General features: G+C 35.3%; 2 protein-coding genes across 10 annotated transcripts in view; one reads left to right on the top strand and one right to left on the bottom strand.

Annotated features, from left to right (window-relative positions):
• PSIP1 (PC4 and SRSF1 interacting protein 1) overlaps positions 1–15,108 on the top strand; it is a 39,839-nt gene extending 24,731 nt beyond the window's left edge. For 3 of the 6 annotated variants that reach the window (XM_073880829.1, XM_025887849.2, XM_073880828.1), the window contains 9 exons: positions 892–967; positions 6,365–6,593; positions 7,432–7,550; positions 10,222–10,277; positions 10,878–10,948; positions 11,162–11,263; positions 11,378–11,591; positions 12,620–12,731; positions 13,532–15,108. In XM_073880829.1, the coding sequence (XP_073736930.1) occupies positions 892–967; positions 6,365–6,593; positions 7,432–7,550; positions 10,222–10,277; positions 10,878–10,948; positions 11,162–11,263; positions 11,378–11,591; positions 12,620–12,731; positions 13,532–13,592 (1,040 nt within the window). In that variant the 3' untranslated portion in view covers positions 13,593–15,108. Of the gene's footprint in view, positions 1–891; positions 968–6,364; positions 6,594–7,431; positions 7,551–8,847; positions 9,507–10,221; positions 10,278–10,877; positions 10,949–11,161; positions 11,264–11,377; positions 11,592–12,619; positions 12,732–13,531 lie in introns of those variants that run through there. The other 3 variants (XM_073880830.1, XM_025887850.2, XM_073880831.1) reach the window with 3 other exon arrangements.
• SNAPC3 (small nuclear RNA activating complex polypeptide 3) overlaps positions 12,723–19,905 on the bottom strand; it is a 46,628-nt gene continuing 39,445 nt past the window's right edge. Inside the window, exons 9-10 of one of the 4 annotated variants that reach the window (XR_012374779.1) lie at positions 17,510–19,129; positions 12,723–17,272 (exon numbers count right to left, since the gene is read on the bottom strand). Coding sequence is in view for 1 of the 4 variants with exons in the window: in XM_025887851.2 (XP_025743636.1) it covers positions 18,982–19,129 (148 nt within the window). In the remaining 3 variants the exon portion in view is untranslated. Of the gene's footprint in view, positions 19,130–19,905 lie in introns of all 4 variants that reach the window. The other 3 variants (XR_012374780.1, XR_012374781.1, XM_025887851.2) reach the window with 3 other exon arrangements.

Genomic DNA, 19,905 nt, shown 5'->3' with positions numbered 1-19,905 from the left:
TTGTGCCTTGGATACTTTGGAATAGGTGGTTAGGCAATTGGTTATGTATTTTTTATATTTATTTATTTATATATAAATAAAACAAATTTCAGAGGAGATAAACATGGTGGTTTCTGCTTTATGTGATAAAGTATTTTAGATTTAAAGTAATTGGGACACTTTTTTTATCTTCTGTTTTATCTCTCATATTTTTCCCTAATAGCGGCACATTGAGGCTGTGGTGAGGTTAAATTCCATGAATGATGGATTTACTTTACCTCTCACTGTAGAAAGCATAAGTTTTCCCAATGGAAATTATTGCATTCTTTGTCTATGACCTTTGCAGTGTGCAGCTATCTTCAGCATTGCTTATATAAAGGAAGTATTGTCCTAATTTGGGAAATTGGAAATAGTTTGGAAGGATATGCCTCTAATACAAAGTAAACCAAAGACAATTAACCAAAATAGAGCCAATGTTTTTCTACCTCGTAATAGGATTCTTTGAAAAGGGGGGAAGATGAATAATACCCAGAAAAGAAAAATCCTGAGATTTGTTGCCATAATTACTTGGGATTTAATTTTTAATGGATCAGTTAATGGTGTTAGGAAATTAAGTGAATTCTGTACAGATTTTCAAAGATGTGAATGTACAATATACACTTAAGGAACATTCTTTTAAGCCCTCTCAGCCATACTAAGGAGGGAATGAAAATTACTCAGTTGATCTACCACTTTTAAACATTCTGTTGTTGCTCACTTGAATCATTGGAGGATATTATCTTTAAAACTTAAAAAGTAAAGATAATGTCTGTAATAAACCACTAATATTCTTAGTATATATTTGTAATCTTTATATGTGAGAATTGCATCTTGAAAGATGATAGTTACTAATTTTTTCCCTCTGAATGTTAGCTACAGAAGTGAAGATTCCAAAACCAAGAGGCAGACCCAAAATGGTAAAACAGCCTTGCCCTTCAGAGAGTGACATGTGAGTTTATTTTTAATGTATAGTTAGTTACACACTGAATGAGGTATTTGACTTTAAGTATAAATCTCTTTGTATTTGTGTCAGTTTTATAGGATATTTGCTGTTACTATTTTGTATTTCTAAAAATTATGGGGAAAAACTATTGAAAAGTTTTTTGTTGTGTAGAAAGTAAAAATTGATGGGGAATCAAGAAAAATATGATGAGGGGCGCCTGGATGGCTCAAGTCGATTAAATGTCTGACTCTTAATTTCAGCTCAGATCTTGATCTCAGGGTCCTGAATTCAGGCTCCCCCATTGAGCTCCATGTTGGGCCTAGTACCTGCTTTACAAAAAATCTGATGTGATCATTTCCTTAATCTAAGATGTCTTCTTGGTATATCAGGATATAAAGATACTTAGATAATACAGGGTAAAATCTGCAATAGAGAAATTGGGCAAGGTATATGTTTAAGGAAGGTTTAGACAAAGTATTTTTGAGGCAATTTCCACACATCTTTTCTAGCTCCTTCAAAATAACTTAAAAAAAAATACTAAGGGGGAGGGGCGTCTGGGTGGTGCAGTCCCTTAAGCGTCTGACTTTTGGTTTCCGCTTAGGTCATGATCTTGGGGTTGTGAGATCAGATCGAGGCTGCCGTCTGGCTCTGCTATGAGCAAGGAGTCCGCTTAAGACTCTCTCTCTCTCTCCCCCTCTCTCCTCCCCGCCCCACCACCCCAGGCATGCTCTTTCAAATAAATCTTTAAAAAAAAAATACTAAGGGTCATCTGGCTGACTCAGTGTAGAGCATGTGACTCTTGATCTCAGGGCTGTGAGTTCAAGCACCACATTGGACATAGAGATTACTTAAAAAAAAAGTTACCAAATTGTTTTTGAAATGTGAATTTAAAATTTTAAAGTATTTTGGTATAGCTACTTAATCAACAAATAATGTGGTTTTTTTTCTTGCCTCCTTTCTTTTCCACAGATGGATACTGTGTCGTTTTTTTTTATTTATTAACATAGTGTATTATCTCAGAGGTACAGGTCTATGATTCATTAGTCTTTTTTTTTAAAGATTTTTTTTTTTTTAATTTGACAGAGGGATAGAGCGCAAAAGTAGGCAGAGCGGCAGGCAGAGGGAGAGGGAGAAGCAGGCTTCCCGCAGAGCAAGGAGCCCAACGCGGGGCTCCATCCCAGGACCCCAGGATCACAACCTGAGCCGAAGGCAGACACTTAACAACTGAGCCACCCAGGAGCGCCTGCTATTCATCAGTCTTACACAATTCACAGCGCTCACCATAGCACATACCCTCCACAGGGTCCATCACCCAGCCACCCTATCCCTCCCACCCCCCCCTCCACTCCAGCAACCCTCAGTTTGTTTCCTGAGGTTAAGAGTCTCTTATTGGTTCGTCTCCCTCTCTGGTTTGTTTCATTTTTCCCTCCCTTCCCCTATGATCCTCTGTCTTGTATCTCAAATTCCTCATATCAGTGAGATCATATGATACTTGTCTTTCTCTGACTTATTTTGCTTAGCATAATACTCTCTAGTTTCATCCACATCGTTGCAACACAGATGGGTATTGTTTATGTGGCTTTTCTGGGTAGAAACTTCACCAGGAAGGAGAGAATGTATATTTAGAGAAAGGACAAAACTCTTTTTAGCTATTGTGTTTAAAGATTTTATAGAGAAGGCTCAAGCAAGTAGGTCATTTAAGAGGGGATTTACAGTGTTTTGAATGAAACATTTTTATAGGAGATTTTAGTTACAGAACACTGAAGCGTTGGTACTTTTCAACTTTAAGAGTTTTATTTTACTGCCAAGCTAGCTTTTAAAGTATTCTCAAATATAGTGGCACAGAATTACAACATGGTTTTAACTACTGTAGAGAAATTAAGAAATTAGGTACATGCAGGTGAGGGTTTTTTGTTTTGTTTTGTTTTTTTGACATACCAAATAGGGGCACCTGGGTGGCTCAGTTGCTTAAGCCTCTGCCTTTGGCTCAGGTCATCCCAGGATCTAGTCCCACATCATGCTCCCTACTCAGCAGGGAGTCTGTTTCCTCCCTCTCCCTCTGCTCCTCCCCCGCCTCCCCTCCCACCATGCGTTCTCACGTGCGTGCTCTCTCACTCTCCTTCTCTCTCAAATAAATAAAAAATTTTAAAAGGATTTTTAAAAAACTAAAAAAAACGAAACAAAACAAAAAAAACACACCAAATAGCTCTCACTTGTTCCCTGCCTAATCTAATCGTGACATCATGCATAAAGTCTAGGATTTCATGATTGCTATAAGGCCCTGATCTGGAGTCTTAGGAACTGAAAGCACCAGTTATCTGCGCCCCTCTCCTTTTTATCACACACCTACATCTAGGATAGGGAGCCAGAAGAGCCAGAAGAACTAAATGCTCCTATTTGGAAAGGAGAATGTCTTTGTTCCCTAAGAAATCTAGAACTCTGGAAAATATTGTGAGGTCTCCCTATTTCATGTATAAGGAAGGTTCCCTTGATTAGGCCCCAGTTTGTCTTGCTCTTCATGGCTTTTAGCTAATCTTGTGACAGTTGTCTACTTTTCAGTATCCTCCTTAGTTGTATCTGAAAAGGTCAATGGAAAATATCATCAGCTGGGTGGTATTGTGTCTGCTTTCAGGATAGAGGGTATTGGGGACCCAAGGTTCCTTTTTTGATCTTCATTAATTTCTCTTGATGGAGGCTGTGTTACTTTCGGTAATAATAATACTTTATGGCCTGTGGGTGTATTTTAGTCAACTTCATGCCCAGTGGTCTTTTCATAGGATTTTCTCAGACTTGCTTTTTTAAAATTTTTCCCCCACCGCCCCCCCAGACATGCTTATCTTATTATATACTTAATTTACACTCCCTTTAGTTTATAGGTTTTCATGAGAACCCCTTGGTCCTCTTCCCTAGAAACTGTTCATCTGAAGGACCAAGGTAGCCCAATTTGAATTACTAAAGAAAGGCTGGCAGTTTATACCTTTGATGGATCTTTGACCCCAGTCTTTTTCTGAATTTGAAAATTTTTTACAAGATGGAGGGGACTTTCAACACTGAAATGCATGGAATTTTTAGGTTCTCCTTTTGTCATTTTGCTCTTTTTTAAACTTGTTTCTTTCTTAAAGTGCCCTATTTATCCTGCTAACAACTCACTCAAGATGCTAGCATTCTATCTTGAAGCCTTTTCACCCAGAGCCACGGAATTTTCTTTCACATTATCGCAGGTGACCGGTTACCCATTGTATAAAAATATATTAGGATCTTCCATTTCTCAGCCTCAAAGTCAGTGTCACAGGTTTAAAGTTTTTACATAAATGTTTGTATCCATGTTATATGTAGGTTCGGCATCGGCCATGGCTATTCTCAGCCATATATACCTGAGCACAAACTCTGGAGTACAGAGCTAAACTATAGAAGCCCTTCTGAAAGTTTTGCTCTCCACCTTGAGAACAGGATGTATGTGTTAGTGACAGCTTTTTTGCAGTGAGTCCTGAAATGACAAGATAGTGGAATAGAGCCCAGAAAAGCTGAAACCATCTCATAATCCACATGTAGAGTAAGAAATATTTGATACAAGCCACTGAGATATTTGGAGTTGTATTTGCATTAGTTGTTGCTTATGTTAACATACTTTTAACTGTTTACTAAGAGTTTCCTACTGTGCCTTCACCTATTAAAAAGGGAAATTGTCACTATGGAGAAGTCTGTTTTTCATGAAGGACCACTGGGAAAATACTTGTTTGTAGCAAGCCGTGGTAGTTAAGTCTGTGGCAGTCTGCTTTGCTCTTGTTCAAAAGCCTTTGAAATACTAATCCCATTTCTTATGACCTTATGGTACACTTCTTAATCTATGTTTAATTTTAAAAAGCTGCATGGTATTCCACTGTATGTACAATTCTTAACATCTCTCTCAGGTATGGGTACATCCTTTTAAAACCACTGTCATCTGTTCTGTACATGTGCAGATACACTGGTTAGAATACATTGCTGGAAGCAGATTTGCTAGTTCAGAGGGTATTTGGATTTTTAATATCTGCTTCCACTGAGGGGATATTTTGGGCGAGGAATTGGTATCTCTTAAGAGCCATGGAAATGCTTTCTACATTTGACTTGGTATTCTCATCTCCATGAAATTATCGAAATACTCACATTTGTGAAAATATTGAAGAAAGTTAAAATGATTTTACATGCATGCCTTTTCTATCGATTAGAAATTAACGAGGAAACCCATGTGACATTTGAAAATAACCATAGCCAATGATGGTTATGTGACAAGTAAATTTCTAAAGAGATTAAAGAATCAATTTTTTTCTCTTCCAATTTAATAATCTCTTAAAGGTTCAAGGAAGCAGTTGTCTGGTAGGTGGTCACTGGATTTGGAACCAAGATACTGGCCTAATTATTTGACCTTTCACACCATCATTTTCTCCTTCGTCAAATGGAATGGGTTGGACTAACGATCTGAAGTCTCTTCCACCTCTCAGATCCATTGATATAATTGTGTAGTCTTCGAAAATCTCAGTGAAATTACTAGATTGGTAAAAAGATTAATTTTTTAAACAGCTTGTCCAAGCTTCAAGTTATATTTATTTTTTATGGGATAGCTTTAGTTGAATGTATATACCATGAAAGTAATTATATGGTCAGCATTGGCATCATTTGGTTCTCCTAGAGCCTGTCATCATACCATAAATACTTGTATTTATTTCTGCTGTACTAGTTATCATAAACATCATCCCATAGTAACATTAGGCTTACTGAGCAATTTTGGTAGTTTTGACTTAGTGAGGTCTGTAATTCCATTGGTGATGGGAATGCTTAGTGCTAGTGAATTCAGCACTGTTACATATTATGCTTAATTACCATATCATTGTATGCATAAGTTAGGAGCCTTTTACCTTGCAAAGTATTTCTTTGAGTTCTAAAGTGATCATATTTGATCATAAGCAGTTCCCTTCTGCAATTGTATTTTTCCCCATCTGTGTACTTTTGAAACATGTTATTCTTACAGTTATGTAGAATAGAAGGTCCGGGTGTCTCACCCATCTTCTGTATTGCCGCACCCCATGGTGAAGAATTACCTTGGCACGTAAGATCATACTAGGTAATTTTGTCAGCAAATACATAACATTACGAAAAGCTTGGAAAACGGAAAAAATCACTTTTTTATTACCCTAGTGCCACTGTAATTTTTATATTTTCTAATTTATGTGAAAAGGATATTCCTTTTTCCTTTTATGATTGGATGGTAAAGACATTTCATTATATTTTACTAGAAGATACGTTAAATTTGTCTTTAAGTAAAAATTTATTGCTTCCTGTTAGCTGGTTAGGAGAGTATGGTTAAAAGACAGCTACTAATGATACCTAAAAAATCATTTTCCATTGCTATATTCTCTAAAATAGGGTAGCTGAAGAAGACAAAAGTAAGAAAAAGGGGCAAGAAGAAAAGCAACCTAAAAAGCAGCTTAAAAAGGACGAAGACAGCCAGAAGGAAGAAGATAAACCAAGAAAAGAGCCAGACAAAAAGGAAGGGAAGAAAGAAGTTGAATCCAAAAGAAAAAATTTAGCTAAAACAGGGGTCACATCAACCTCTGATTCTGAAGAGGAAGGAGATGATCAAGAAAGTGAAAAGGTAGTGTTTATCAAGGAAAATATTTGTTTTATTTTTAGTTGCCTATGTAGTTCTTATTTTTTACCTAGCAAGCTTTCAGTATCTCAAAGCATGAGTATGATTAAAACTGAGTTTCTCTACCTTTGTAAGCTTGAACTAGCTGTTTTAAAAAGCATATTTGAAACTTTATTGGACATTCTAAATCTGTCACCTTTTCAGTTATAATGTGGAAATCAAATGTTATATAATAAACTTCCAGTAACCCACCTATCTAGAAAAGTAGAAATTAAGCCAAATGGACTGTGACCAGTGAAGACAGATATAAAAGAGATGCATTTATACATTTTTATTATTTACTACAATGAAATTCTTCGCACTCTTCAGGCCTGTTTAGTGTACGTACATTTTATCAGTGGTATTTTATTTGAGTGCCACAGTTGTTTAGGAATTTGATTAAAGCTATACATCTTTTTATATAGAGAAACACAAGTATAGTGTACAGCCTTGGAGATCTACAGACCCAGGTCATCATGTATCTTTGTTTTTTTTTCCTTATTTCTTAATACTTTCTTTAGAAGCCAAAAATTTTTAATTGGATAGCTTGAGCAATGTACTTGTCAGTAACCAGGTACTTGTCAGTAAACAGGTCAGAACCATAGTATAGAGAACCACAGCAAAGCGGCAAATAGCCTGACATACTTTTATTCCCCGAGTCATCGAGGGCAAGTTCAGATAGCAACATGTATAATTCTGAGATTTTTTAAGTATTGGTTGCTTTTTTTCCTCCCAAGATTGTAATCCTAGAAGCACTTGTCCCTGACTTGGTAGTTAACTAAATTCATCCTAATTCTCAAAACAGAAGAGAAAAGGTGGAAGGAACTTTCAAAATCCTCATAGAAGGAATATGCTGAAAGGCCAGCATGAGAAAGAAGCAGCAGATAGAAAACGCAAGCAAGAGGAACAGATGGAAACTGAGCAGTAAGTATTTTTTTATTCTAAATTTTGATTTCCTTTTTAAGCTAGCATGAAATTTTTAAATGACAGAATCTTGTTTTCTGGACCATATGAAGCCTTTTAGAGAAGTGACTTTTCCCAGGTGTTAGAAAAAAAATCTTCCTTACATGATGATAATCATGTTTTAGGCTTCATTCTTTGCTGAGTAAGAGGATGAAATTCACTGAGGTACTCACTCTGTGAATTATTTTTAATTTAAACTGAAAGTGCAGATAGGATTTAACTGTTAGTGGCTTTGCTGAAAATGTCCTCATCCTCTACTGTTCACTTGTTAAGTATTCAGTACAGAAGAGTGGTGATACTATGTTGGTGGAGAAAGAATTAAATATCCTTATTTGTCACATACCACCAGCAGGCCACTCCCAAAAGACCAGCCAAAATAATAGCAGCACAGTTGTAGACCCAAGGCCGGTAAATCTGAAGGCTGACAGGGTTTGCATTAAGTGTGTGTAATATAAGTCAAGGTCAAAGCTGATTGAAGTTGTGATACCTGGAGACAGTATATACAGACCATGGGGAATTTCTTTCCCCTTCAGTTTTATTATATAAAGTAGTTTTATTAGAAGGAAAATCGCACTGGTGATGATTACACTTCATGTGCTTATATTACATTTGTTTGCCTAGTTATCTTGAGACTGTCACTTCCAAATTCTTTCTTTGAAAAGCGTTTTGTGAAGCATCTTGCATTCTCACTAAACTTGGTGGGGTTTTTTTTGTTAATGGAGGTGATTTTAAACACATGCTGTAGGTCACTAAGACAAACTTAATGATAAGTAGTGAATTCTTTAAGTAATTTTGTACTTTTTCTTTATAAAATACATTTGTAAGCCAAAAGTCTCTACAAGTATAGCATTTGACTATTCTGCTCTCTTAGTTGTTTGGAGGATGATTATATAAGCAGTTTCATCTGCTTGAGGGGAGTAATTTAAAAATTGATCTAAAGCTCAAAAATGTTACTCCCTCTATTCTGTTAGACTTTGGACCATTTCTGTAAATTAATTTTTTGTTACCTATCCTTTCCTATCCTTTCACTGAAAAGTTGTTGGACTGTTTGTTGCTTTTAACTTTATTGTGCTCCCCAAATTAGGATATAAAATTAGTCGTTGCTTAGTAGATCTAGCCCCAACCCTTCTTCAGTATCTCAAAGTTATCTTTGTGTTTCAGTTTCTTTTTGAATGTCCTCCGAATGTAACTTTCTCAAATTCTAATATTTGTGTTTTCTTTCCTTCTCCTGTTATTACAAAACTTTGTACTTGGACAGTTTTGCTCTGTAAAGCATTTCAGATGCAGCTTGTGTGAAATGCATTATGCAAAATAAAGTTTATTGTATTGTATTCCCAGCCAAACAACATGTAATCTACAGTAATAAAAAATATATCTCATTTTGGGCTCAAAGCATTAATCCAGTTACTGAAAAGAGAATACAAGTGGAGCAAACAAGAGATGAAGATCTTGAGACAGACTCATTGGACTGAATTTCCCCCTCCCCCCCCTTGATGGAAGAATGTTGCAGATTCTAAATTGAGGACTTCATTAATGGCATTATTACTGTGTTATGATTGTTAAAAAAAAAAAAAAAATTCCTGTAAGGTACACACTACATACTAAGGTCGGCCATCATTCCTGTTAAAGTTTTTTTTACCAAGCTTAAGATGAAGCTTTGTGTTTGAAAGTTAGAAGATGGTGGTTGTACATTATTTCATTTAGAAAATATAAAAACTCATTTTGTTTTGAAGCTAGGTGTTAAACTGGAATAGCTCTTATACCCCAGAGAATGGGGCAGTTGTGCCCTTCCCTTGACATTCCTTTGTTGTTTAAATCTTTAGAATCTTGTTTTTTTTAATCCTGAGAGATTAAACAGTAGACTTGTTAAGAAAACAAAAATGAAACTGTAACCAAAATTTTAAAATAAAGTTTTTTTAAAAAAAAAAACCTGATTTTTAGATATTGTTTTGTTCTTGTCTATTTCAATTGGTTTATAATAGGGCCCGAACTCAAAGCCAAGGTACTAGAAATTAAGAACTCATTTTTAAATGGTTATTTTTGTGATTTGCAGTAAAATGGTACCTTTTCTTTTGTGAAATGGTATGTAAATGTCAGTGAATGTCATTTAAGTTTGATATATTGGCCAAAAAAATCCATTTTAATACAATAGTATCATTGAACAGTCTGTTTAACCTAGAAACTTAACCCTTCCAATTATCTACCCTTTTGGAGATGTGGGAAAAATTAGTGTTTTTGACACGCTACCTTTAAAAATAATTGTGATATAGAACTCATGAAGTGTTTATAGGCATTCTTTTTCCCACTATGGTCTGCTTGTCCATTGACCCTGAAATTGGGTCTTTAAACTAACACTATGTACTGCTGGAAAAAAATTTCACCATGACAAGTGTTAAAATTATTTGTGATGCCACTGAAAAATTAGATTTTAGCATGTTAATTTTTACATGTGTTTTTAGGAATTAATACTAATGCTGTGGCATTCCAGAGTTCTATGAATTACAGTCAATGCCTTATGACCTAGGCTACTGATTTTCTATCTTAAAAAAAATTTTAGCTAAGGGATTGTGGGCATTTGGTAATCAGTCACAAAGTTCCAATGTTTTGAAATATTTGTGTTAACGTTTGATAGGCAGAATAAAGATGAAGGAAAGAAGCCAGAAGTTAAGAAAGTGGAGAAGAAGCGAGGTTAGTTATTTCACTTTCTAAGATGTTTAAATTAATAGAAAGGAAATTATACCCTTAATTTTTCATGTATAGGTCTTAAAATCATTTTATGTTCTTAAATCCTACAAAAGTGTTTTTTCAAATCCCTAATGAATTCTATATACATTGTATTTTGATTAGGTGCACTTGCTAAGGACTCAGGCTTAGTTTTAAGCTTAAGCTCATTATCTAACAGTCACATTTTTGTAACATTGCCAAAAGCTAGGTATTTTCCCATTTTTGACAAATCTCATGGTTTCAGATAAGAGTTTCTGTTTCTGGTCACATGTGTAAGTAAGGTAAAACAGCTGTTTAAGGATTGGAATAGAGGGGTTTATTAACTGTGGATACAGACTGCTTATTTTAGAAACCTATGTAGCTAGATGGTGATTTTTTTCTTCAAATGATGAATGTTGTTTTCCTAAATACTTAAAATGGCAAATAACTTCTTGGTGAACTAGGCAGATTATGAAGAACATTTTTAAAAATTCAAATCTTGTCATTGTGCTTTGCCTATTAGATTTATACAGAAATACTGGTTTTGGAAAAACTATTTACTGTGTTTCAAATTTTAATTTATAGAAACATCAATGGATTCTCGACTTCAAAGGATACATGCTGAAATTAAAAATTCACTCAAAATTGATAATCTTGTAAGTCTTTAAATACCTCATTTAAAAATATAGTACTCCTTTTATTGCTTCATGTTTTTTCTCATGTTTTATAAGTATGTGTAAATTTAAGAAAAATGGGACTATTACTGGCCCTTTTTATTGCCTTGTTTGAGATTTTAAAAGTAATCTTTAGGACTAGATCATATAGGGTGTGGTGATTAACAGCTATGAAATTACTGTCTTGTCATGAAGGATGTGAACAGATGTATTGAGGCCTTGGATGAACTTGCTTCACTTCAGGTCACAATGCAACAAGCTCAGAAGCACACAGAAATGATTACAACACTGAAAAAAGTAAGTGATCCAGAGTCGTGCAGAGTGTGAAAATTTCCTCATCAACAGTTCATTAAGTACCATTTTACAAATCAGTGAAGAAAACAATTGTGAGTGTCTATTTTGTTTTCTCAGATACGGCGTTTCAAAGTTAGTCAGGTTATCATGGAAAAGTCTACAATGCTGTATAACAAGTTTAAGAATATGTTTTTGGTTGGTGAAGGAGATTCTGTGATCACACAAGTGCTGAATAAATCTCTTGCCGAACAAAGACAGCATGAGGAAGCAAATAAAACCAAAGATCAAGGGAAGAAAGGGCCAAACAAAAAGCTAGAAAAGGAACAAACAGGTATGTGATAATAAGTTGTTTGCTGGGACCGCTTTTAAAAAATGGCTTTGACGTATAATTTCATTAATACCTTATCTAAGGTTTCATAAAGCACTTAGAAAAACAGAAGCTTCAGGTTGAGCATTTCTGTTTAAATCATTTATAATCAAGCTTAAATTAGCAGTTGCTGTTCTTTTCACTTAAATTAGGAATAATTTCTGACAACAGTAGACAAGAAAGGAACTTCCCATGTTCCCATCACTCATCTCCTGCAGTTATCAGTAAATGATTGTTGCTCTGTTTTACCCTCTTCAGGTTTCTCTGTGAAGCAAATTCCAGATACGCTATTTCAACCACAAATATGTTAGGATGTATCTGTGATGGATTCTTAAATAGAACATAGTGTCATTATCAGCTCCCCCAATTCCATGTTATTAAATGTCTTTAGGAGTTGGATATTTTATTTATTAGGGAATGATGATATAGGTCTCCTTAGAGATTTCTTAGAAATAAGATTTACAGGGATGCCCTCATTTACTTAGGTTAGGTAGGACACAAAATCCTGTTAAGAATAGTACTTTTGACACTTTGTTGTAAAATACCAAGTAAAGATATAAAATTTTACTATGATGCACATTTTTATAAGAAAGGGAATGACCAGATTAAGTGGCCCCCCTCCCCCCCCCCCCGCTTTTGGTGCCTTGGTTGAATGTCCAACTGTTGATTTCGGCTCAGGTCATGATCTCAAGATTGTGAGATGGAGCACGGTGTCTACTTGAGATCCTCTCTTCTCCTCTGCCCTTCCCCCCCCACTTGTACACACTCTCTAAAATAAAATCTTTAAAAGCCCCCCCTTTCTTGTACCCATATATAGTAACCCTGCTATTTAGTGTGCCTCAGCTACCCAAAAGATTACAGTGTAATTTCAAATAAGGTGTATTAAGTATTAGAAACTTTAGGGCCGTATTTTATTTTTTATTTTGGCTCTTTAGAGGACATCTTAAAGTACTAGAAGCTCTAACAGTTTTTCCATTGGAACCTTTTTAAAGGTTCAAAGACTCTAAATGGAGGCTCCGATGCTCAAGACGGTAATCAACCACAACACAATGGAGACAGCAGTGAGGAAAGCAAAGACAACCACGAGGCCAGCAGTAAGAAAAAGTGAGGACATATTTTAATGGGTCATGTATATTTTTAATTTTTAAAATCACATTGCTGTTCCAAGGTTATTTGTATAGGATTGTATTTTGATCACTCAATTCCTGAACTCAGGAAGCAAGATACAAATCAGAAAGGCAAAAAGCAAAAAACTTCATAATTTACATTTAACTTGCCTGTAGTCAAAGGGAATAGAGCTAGATAGTAGGAATCCAGTTTAAAATAACTTCATCTTTGGACTTTTTTCACTGATAACAGCTTTAATAGTGATTTACATTCATACTTTCTTGCATTGTGACAGGGTAATACAAAAATGAGATCTAGAATCACAGGCTGTTTTGTATTATAGCCTCTAAACAACTAGTTATTGGACTGTAGTTACCCGAGTCTTGGTTTGTTCTGCTGCACGTTTGAAGGACTTGGAATCAAGCATCCCTTCTAATTCTGAAATTCAGGGAAATCTTATCTGTGTCTCTGTCATCCCCTCTCCTTATTAAGGTTTGTAATATGTTGGTATCACAGATATAACCTTTTCATGTTTTTAAAGGGAATTCATTTTAAAGCTGGAAATGATGGAAAGGGCCTGAGCCATGATGCTTCCCTGAGTTAATTTGCTTGATCTGAATATTACTTTAGGAAGAAGATACAACATGGAAAATTAAATTTTGACCAAAAAGTCAAGATTTTTAAAAATAATTTGATATTTTAAAAATAAAAATGCACGGATTTAATGTGTTTTCTGACCCTCATGAAGGAGAAAAGCCCCTAATCCCAGTTGACACACCTTTCTTTCCTTCCTTTAGGCCATCCAGTGAAGAGAGAGAGCCTGAAATATCTCTGAAGGATTCTACACTAGATAATTAGGTTGACATACCTGGAATATAAAGAACATTTGAAGAGTTTGTAATGGTTTTCATTTGAAATATTTAGACTGCTGAAAGTTTTAAATTTTTATAAGCATAGGTTTTGATGTTGAAAACTTGTTTTGAGGGAGAAAAATCCCTTTATATTTGTTTAAAAGTAATTAAACATTATTGCTAATTGTACTTGTGCAGTATTAACAGCTACATTATTCAGTAAATGTGAGGGAAAACCCATTTAGGAAATGTTAAACTGCTTTTCCAGACATTTGGTTGTAGCATAATTTCAATTAGCGTGTGTATGTTAATGTGTAATTGATAGTAGAAAAAAGTTACATTTTTAAAACTGCTACTTGTATAAACCTTTCCTCTTTTCCCAAATACTGTGGGTTTTGTGCATAGTTTTTACAAACCTTGGATTTACCAGACTGTCTTTTCACTGTTTGTGGGTTTTGTAGAAGTTACGCATTTTTATGGTAGATAAAATGTTACTTCTATACAAGTACTCACTCCTTTTATCAAAAGTTAATTTTAATCTCACAGTCTACATTGTGCTACATTATCCTGCTGCTTTGTAACAATTTGTGGTCTGTATGCCTTTTTGTATGACAACTAGAGATTCCAACTGACAGTTCTACAAGGTACAAAACTCATGTTAACTTTTGAAAGTAACTCAGATTTATGGCTGGGAATTCAGTGAGGTCATGTGACTTTTCTACAGAAAGCAGAAGGGGTATGTTTAGGAATGACTCTGGCTTTAGGGTTCAACCATCTGAGATCCTTTACAGGCACTAGTAGCTGAAACTAAAAACTAAATGATAAAAGTTTATTTTTGAGAACTGTCTCGCGTTTCTGAATTTTTAAAAAGTCAGTCATTAAGGAAGTCAAAGTATTTTTTTAATTGGGAAAAAAAATTCCGTGATTCTTATGCGGTAAATAGAAGTAAATGCTATATAAGTAAAACTAACCTATTTGGAAACATGGCTCTATCAGAAGGGGTTCTTAGAGATCCTCCATGTGACAGAATTGTAAGTAGAAAATATGTATGTTGCTCCGAGGCAGTTAAAGTAAAGGAGTATTTTGGTAGTCTGTATATTCATATATATGGACTAAATCAGGGTAAACCAAGGTTAACAAAATTTAAGGGTAACTTAACAGCATTTTTAAGATATTTTGATTATTAGGTCAGTTGGTGGTTTCAGTAGCTAAAAGACTTATGTTTTGAAAATATGAATACGGAGAACAGGCTTAATACCAGTGTTTGCATGTGACATGCATTGTATGTTTGGACCTCTCAGATAATGGTTTTCACCTATAAATGGATAGTTTGAATTATTTCAGTAATTGGAGTTTTGCTTTTTGAGAGGTCTTACAATGGAACTGGGACCTACTGTTTTGAGGTAACTATTGATACTACATTATATCTGGTCCTTAATACAATTTAAATTTGGACTTACTCTAGTTAAGCCATAAGTGTCAACATTGTAAACTTGTTTTGATTAAAGGATTTTTCTATCAAACTCTACTAGTAAATTAATTCTTTGCTATTTACAAAAGTGTTTTGGAATTCTGGATTTGCTTCCAAGGGAGTAATTTCTTGGTTAGCTTGGTATAGAGATTGTGTTGTCTGGGGAGATAAGACAGGGTAACTAAATATTGTTATTTTTTTGTTCACCCTCCTCTTTTATTCTATAACCCAACAGAGCAATATAGTTTACTAAGAAACCACAGAATATTCAACTTCAGGATATATATATAGCAGCATTCTGATAATTTATGTATGGTTTGTTTGGGCTGGCCTTGCTCGAAACAGTTGATTAATATAGTGTGAAAATATAACTGGCCTTCCATTTTCTGTTGGGTCATAAGCTAATTCACAGGTAACTACCGCTCTCCGAACTCTTAAAAAAGTCATAAATACTAAACTTTCAGGAGCATTTGCTCCATTTAAATTGTGTATTTGATCAAAACTCCACTGCTGAACAAGTCACTAAGATAATTTAAATGAAATAGCTAGCAAAAGAGGAGATATTTTCTTCTTTTGGGGGGGGCATGTATAAACCACCTATTTTGTGCTATTTAAACCTACCGGCTAACATTTAAAAGAGTAAGCGATGCATGGCCCTGCAGAATGAATTGTTGGAAGCCTTCTTAGCTGCTCTGGAGATTTCAGAGGTGTCATCTGAACTGGAGGGAAACTGTATGAACAACTTGACGATCTTAACCTTCTATTACATCCTGCAGTTTCAAATAGGATGATCTTTTTTACCCAGTTTTTGCTGATACACTGCTTGTAGAGTACCCGCACACACACTCACCTGATGTCTTCGAAGAGGTCAGGTCAAGATGCGGTCTGCCAACTAATCCTATATAAGACCAAAGGCTTACAAGGCTCTGTGAGGGCTTCACTAACACCTTATTTTGTCCCATTGGCCAGAGAAAGGGTGATCTATTGGAAATAGCAAACCCATAATTACAAACCTTAAGAAATGAAGTTGCGATATATGTAGAAATGTTTTCATATTTGTGCTATGGAATTCTCTAACCGTAGAGATAATAATAAAGACATTATGATTTGATTAGGAGAAGGTAAAATTATCCTTACCAGGATACCAAAGGCTGAAAAAGATATCTAAAGAAACAGGTACTGCTTTTCTGAATAGTGCTTTTTGTGCATGTTCATCCATTATTCTATCGAAATCTCATTTCTAACTACAGAGGATGCTGATTTATAAGTTCATTACCATATTTGCTTTTCATTAGATAAAATGACATAATTTAGGTAATGTTTAATATTGAAATTTACAGCTATAAAATACTTAATTCAAGACCTCTTTCAGGCCTGTTTTAAACTTGGAAGGTCTTTTGACCTGAATTTGGTGGGACATCTGTATAAGTGATAAATATGGGCAAAACTTCTGGGAGTGACTAGGTTAGTCTTTCTTCCTCTAGATTTCACAAGGGGAAATGATAACACAAAGACACCAGAGCCTTTGTAACTTTGCTGGAAAAGTTACCCTCAAGAACCAGAAGGATGAGATTCTTAAATGATAAAATAAGGGATGCCTGGGTGGCTCAGTCAGTTAAGCGTCTGCCTTTGGCTCAGATCATGATCCCCGGGGGTCCTGAGATGGAGCCCTGCTTTGGGCTCCTTGCTCAGCGGGGTGCCTCTGCTGCTCCCTGTTCCTGCCATTCCCCCTGCTTATGCATGCTCTCTCTCTCTGACAAATCAAATCTTTAAATTAACAAAAAAAAATGATAGAATTTCACTAGCAGTAATGTTTTAATTGACAGTCTTTCTTCTTTGTCCACTAAAATGATCACACGTGGACTAATGCTTTTGTTAGTACAGTGCACGTTTTGGAATTTGCTGTTTTGAGAATATGAAATGAAAATGAATCAAAGTAAAACCTAAACATATTACACTATATATTAACTAAGTAGAATTTAATTTGGAGAGAAAAAAAAAATAAACACCCTTGCATACTAATGCAAGACCTACAAGGAATACAGTTTAAAAATAAAGGAAGCAGGGGGTGCCTGGGTAGCTCCGTCAGTTGAGTGTCCAACTCTTGATTTTGCCTCAGGTCATGATCTCGGGGTCATGGAATTGCATTCTGTGTTGGAATCAGTCTGCTTAGGATTCTCTCCCTCTGCCCCTCTCCCCGCACGCTCACTCGCTCTCTAAAGAAAAAAAAAATCTTTTAAAAAGAGAAATACATTTTTACCTGTAGAACTTATAGGAATTGGGTAAACATGGTTTTCTAGCAGAATTTTTAATCTGTTCAATTTAGCATCATTAGAAACACGAAAGTAAAAATTCAGACAGTAACATAAGCCAGCCAGGGGAGACACCTCTTCTTTTTACTGATCCTCTGGTATATTTACTGAATCAGTGAATGAGACCATCACTACACATACCAGAAACAGGTGCTTGTCCTCAGCACACCAATCAACTTAATTGGATATGTAATCTAAGTCCATAAAACATTTCACTGCCAAGCTTTTAAACATAGAGGCTTAAAGGCTTCATCAGTTTTTGATTTGTATGGTAAATGTCTGTTCTTAGCCATCCAGGGAATGTGGAACTCAGCTGAATTTAAATAAATAACCTAGGAGAGAGAAAGTGGAATTTATATAATGACACATCTAAAAGGAACTATTTTACAGCATTCTTAAAAGTCTTAAAACTAAATTTTCCACCAAAAAGGATTTGAGGAAAACATTTCAATATAGATAGCTGTAATTTTCTGTGATGATCTAGACCTTGGAATTCATCTAAGGTGTCCTTTTGCCCAGAATGAGAGATGTGAATAAACAGGGTTGTCAGGGTGAGGGAGCTGGAGGAATGGAAGAGTTGGGCCAGAAAAACTCTTGTTTTTGCATATAGAATACTGGGTGTTATTGTGCAAGAATGAGTGAACCAGAGCTAGCGATCCACACGATCTTGACTTCCCATGTCCCAGTGGTCCTGTTATTTTTCTTTCCTTTTTAAGATTTTTAAGTAATCTCTACACCCAGTGTGGGGCTCAAACTTAAAACCCTGAGATCAAGAGTTGCATGCTCTACCAACTGAGCCAGCCAGGTGCCCCAAAATCTATTTCAATTATAAAATTAAACTGAAAAAGTTCTCATCAAGAAATGAATCTTCAATTTAAACATTACTTTTGTGAAGGTATGAGTCTATATGTACTGAAAGATCTTTTTACATTCATTATTCATGCAGTGAGTCTCATTAAAATGATTAGTATGCTTGCTAGTTTCTACCAAAACCAAACCTAATATTACAAAAGAGCCCACCGTGGGATCAGATTACAGAATAGCTATTCTTAATACTGTATTTGTTAAATCTACTTTTATTCTTCTCCCTCATTTTTATCACGGATATTTAAGGGATCTTTACCTTGGAAGCCTTATGGTACAAGGTATAGCGCTCACATTCTTCAAAGAATTTTCAAAACACTTCCACCAGTTGATGTATGATTAACTGAATTTTTCTAATTATAGATTAGCAAAAAGTACTCTGGACACAGAATGATTTAGGCAAGCCACAGACTGGCTAAAAACCAGAATACTTGAATCTGACAGGATTTGTATTCAAAAAAATATAAAGTACTCCTACAACTTAGTATGATAAACATACTTAAAAATGGGCACACTAAATAAAAACCCCATTTTGAAATAAATACTAAAAGATTTCTAAACACAAGGTACTTTATAAGAAAACCTGTGATTTAAAAAAAAAAAAAAAAGACCTGTGATGTCAACTTTTGCAGGGGCGTGGGTAACTAGCTGATTATTTCAGGGGGATCCTGTTCCTCAGTGGCATGTTCTGGAAATAAAGTAACCATCCAAGAGGACAGTAACTTCACAAGGTACATTTTTTGTTATTATTAGTTAAAGGTTCCAGGATCAACATAAGGATAAGCAAGGAATTCTCCTAGTTTGTTGCCTTCTGAATCATAGTGGAGCATCCGAAAGCAAACATCACAAAAGAAACATGGGTCCTCTGGTGCAAAACTGTCGTTGTTCGTCACCCATCTGTAATCAAAAAAAAAATTGTACATCATTACAGTCAACTTTCTCAAGCTTTAATGTGTTAGGACCTGTAGTAATGTGTAAACATAACATTCCCACTATTGCCTTATCCTGTCTTAATGTACCGTAATCCTTTATACAATCTTGTCTGTGCATATAGATACAGACATATCACTACCAATACTCTGCAAGGCAAAAGGGCAACTAACAGAAACCCTGCAGAGTGCTGTTTCTCTGAAAGACTTCTTGAAGGTAAGTAGAGAAAAATATAAATCCATACAAGAAAGCATTCTGCACTTTTGATATGACTAACCTATCCTCCCAAGTAACTGTTAAAATGTAATAGGCCATCTTGAAAAACCATAATATATATTAGATGCTACAGACCTGATGAACTTTTGTGTAACTTATCTTTTTAACTGGTAAATTAGTCCTGGCTAATTTGAAAACTCCAGGTGTTTTACCTAGAATTCAGGATAAAATGTTACAGAGTGTATACAAACTGGAATATGGGCAACAATCAACTGATACTTTTGTTTTTTGGCCTGAGATGTACTGGTTTCGGGAAGATCAAAGACTGGTTTTCAATCTATTTGAATCTGCATCTCATGGTCTATTTTAACATTCCCTGATTTCCAGTTTGATAACTGATTTATCATGTTTTCCTACTTACCATTTAGAGAAGCCTACTGGGGGGGCGGGGAGAACCCCCCCCAATCTGATAAGCAATTATTCTCTTTTCCTCTGAGTTTTTTGACTCTGATCCACAGTTAACTAAG

This window comes from Callorhinus ursinus, unplaced genomic scaffold (assembly GCF_003265705.2).
Source record: "Callorhinus ursinus isolate GAN/ISIS: 27379988/994484 unplaced genomic scaffold, GSC_fseal_2.0 scaffold39, whole genome shotgun sequence".
NCBI classification, from domain to species: domain Eukaryota; kingdom Metazoa; phylum Chordata; class Mammalia; order Carnivora; family Otariidae; genus Callorhinus; species Callorhinus ursinus.
The sequence above is the reverse complement of the archived record's forward strand: the minus strand, read 5'-3'. Positions and strand labels throughout refer to the sequence as shown.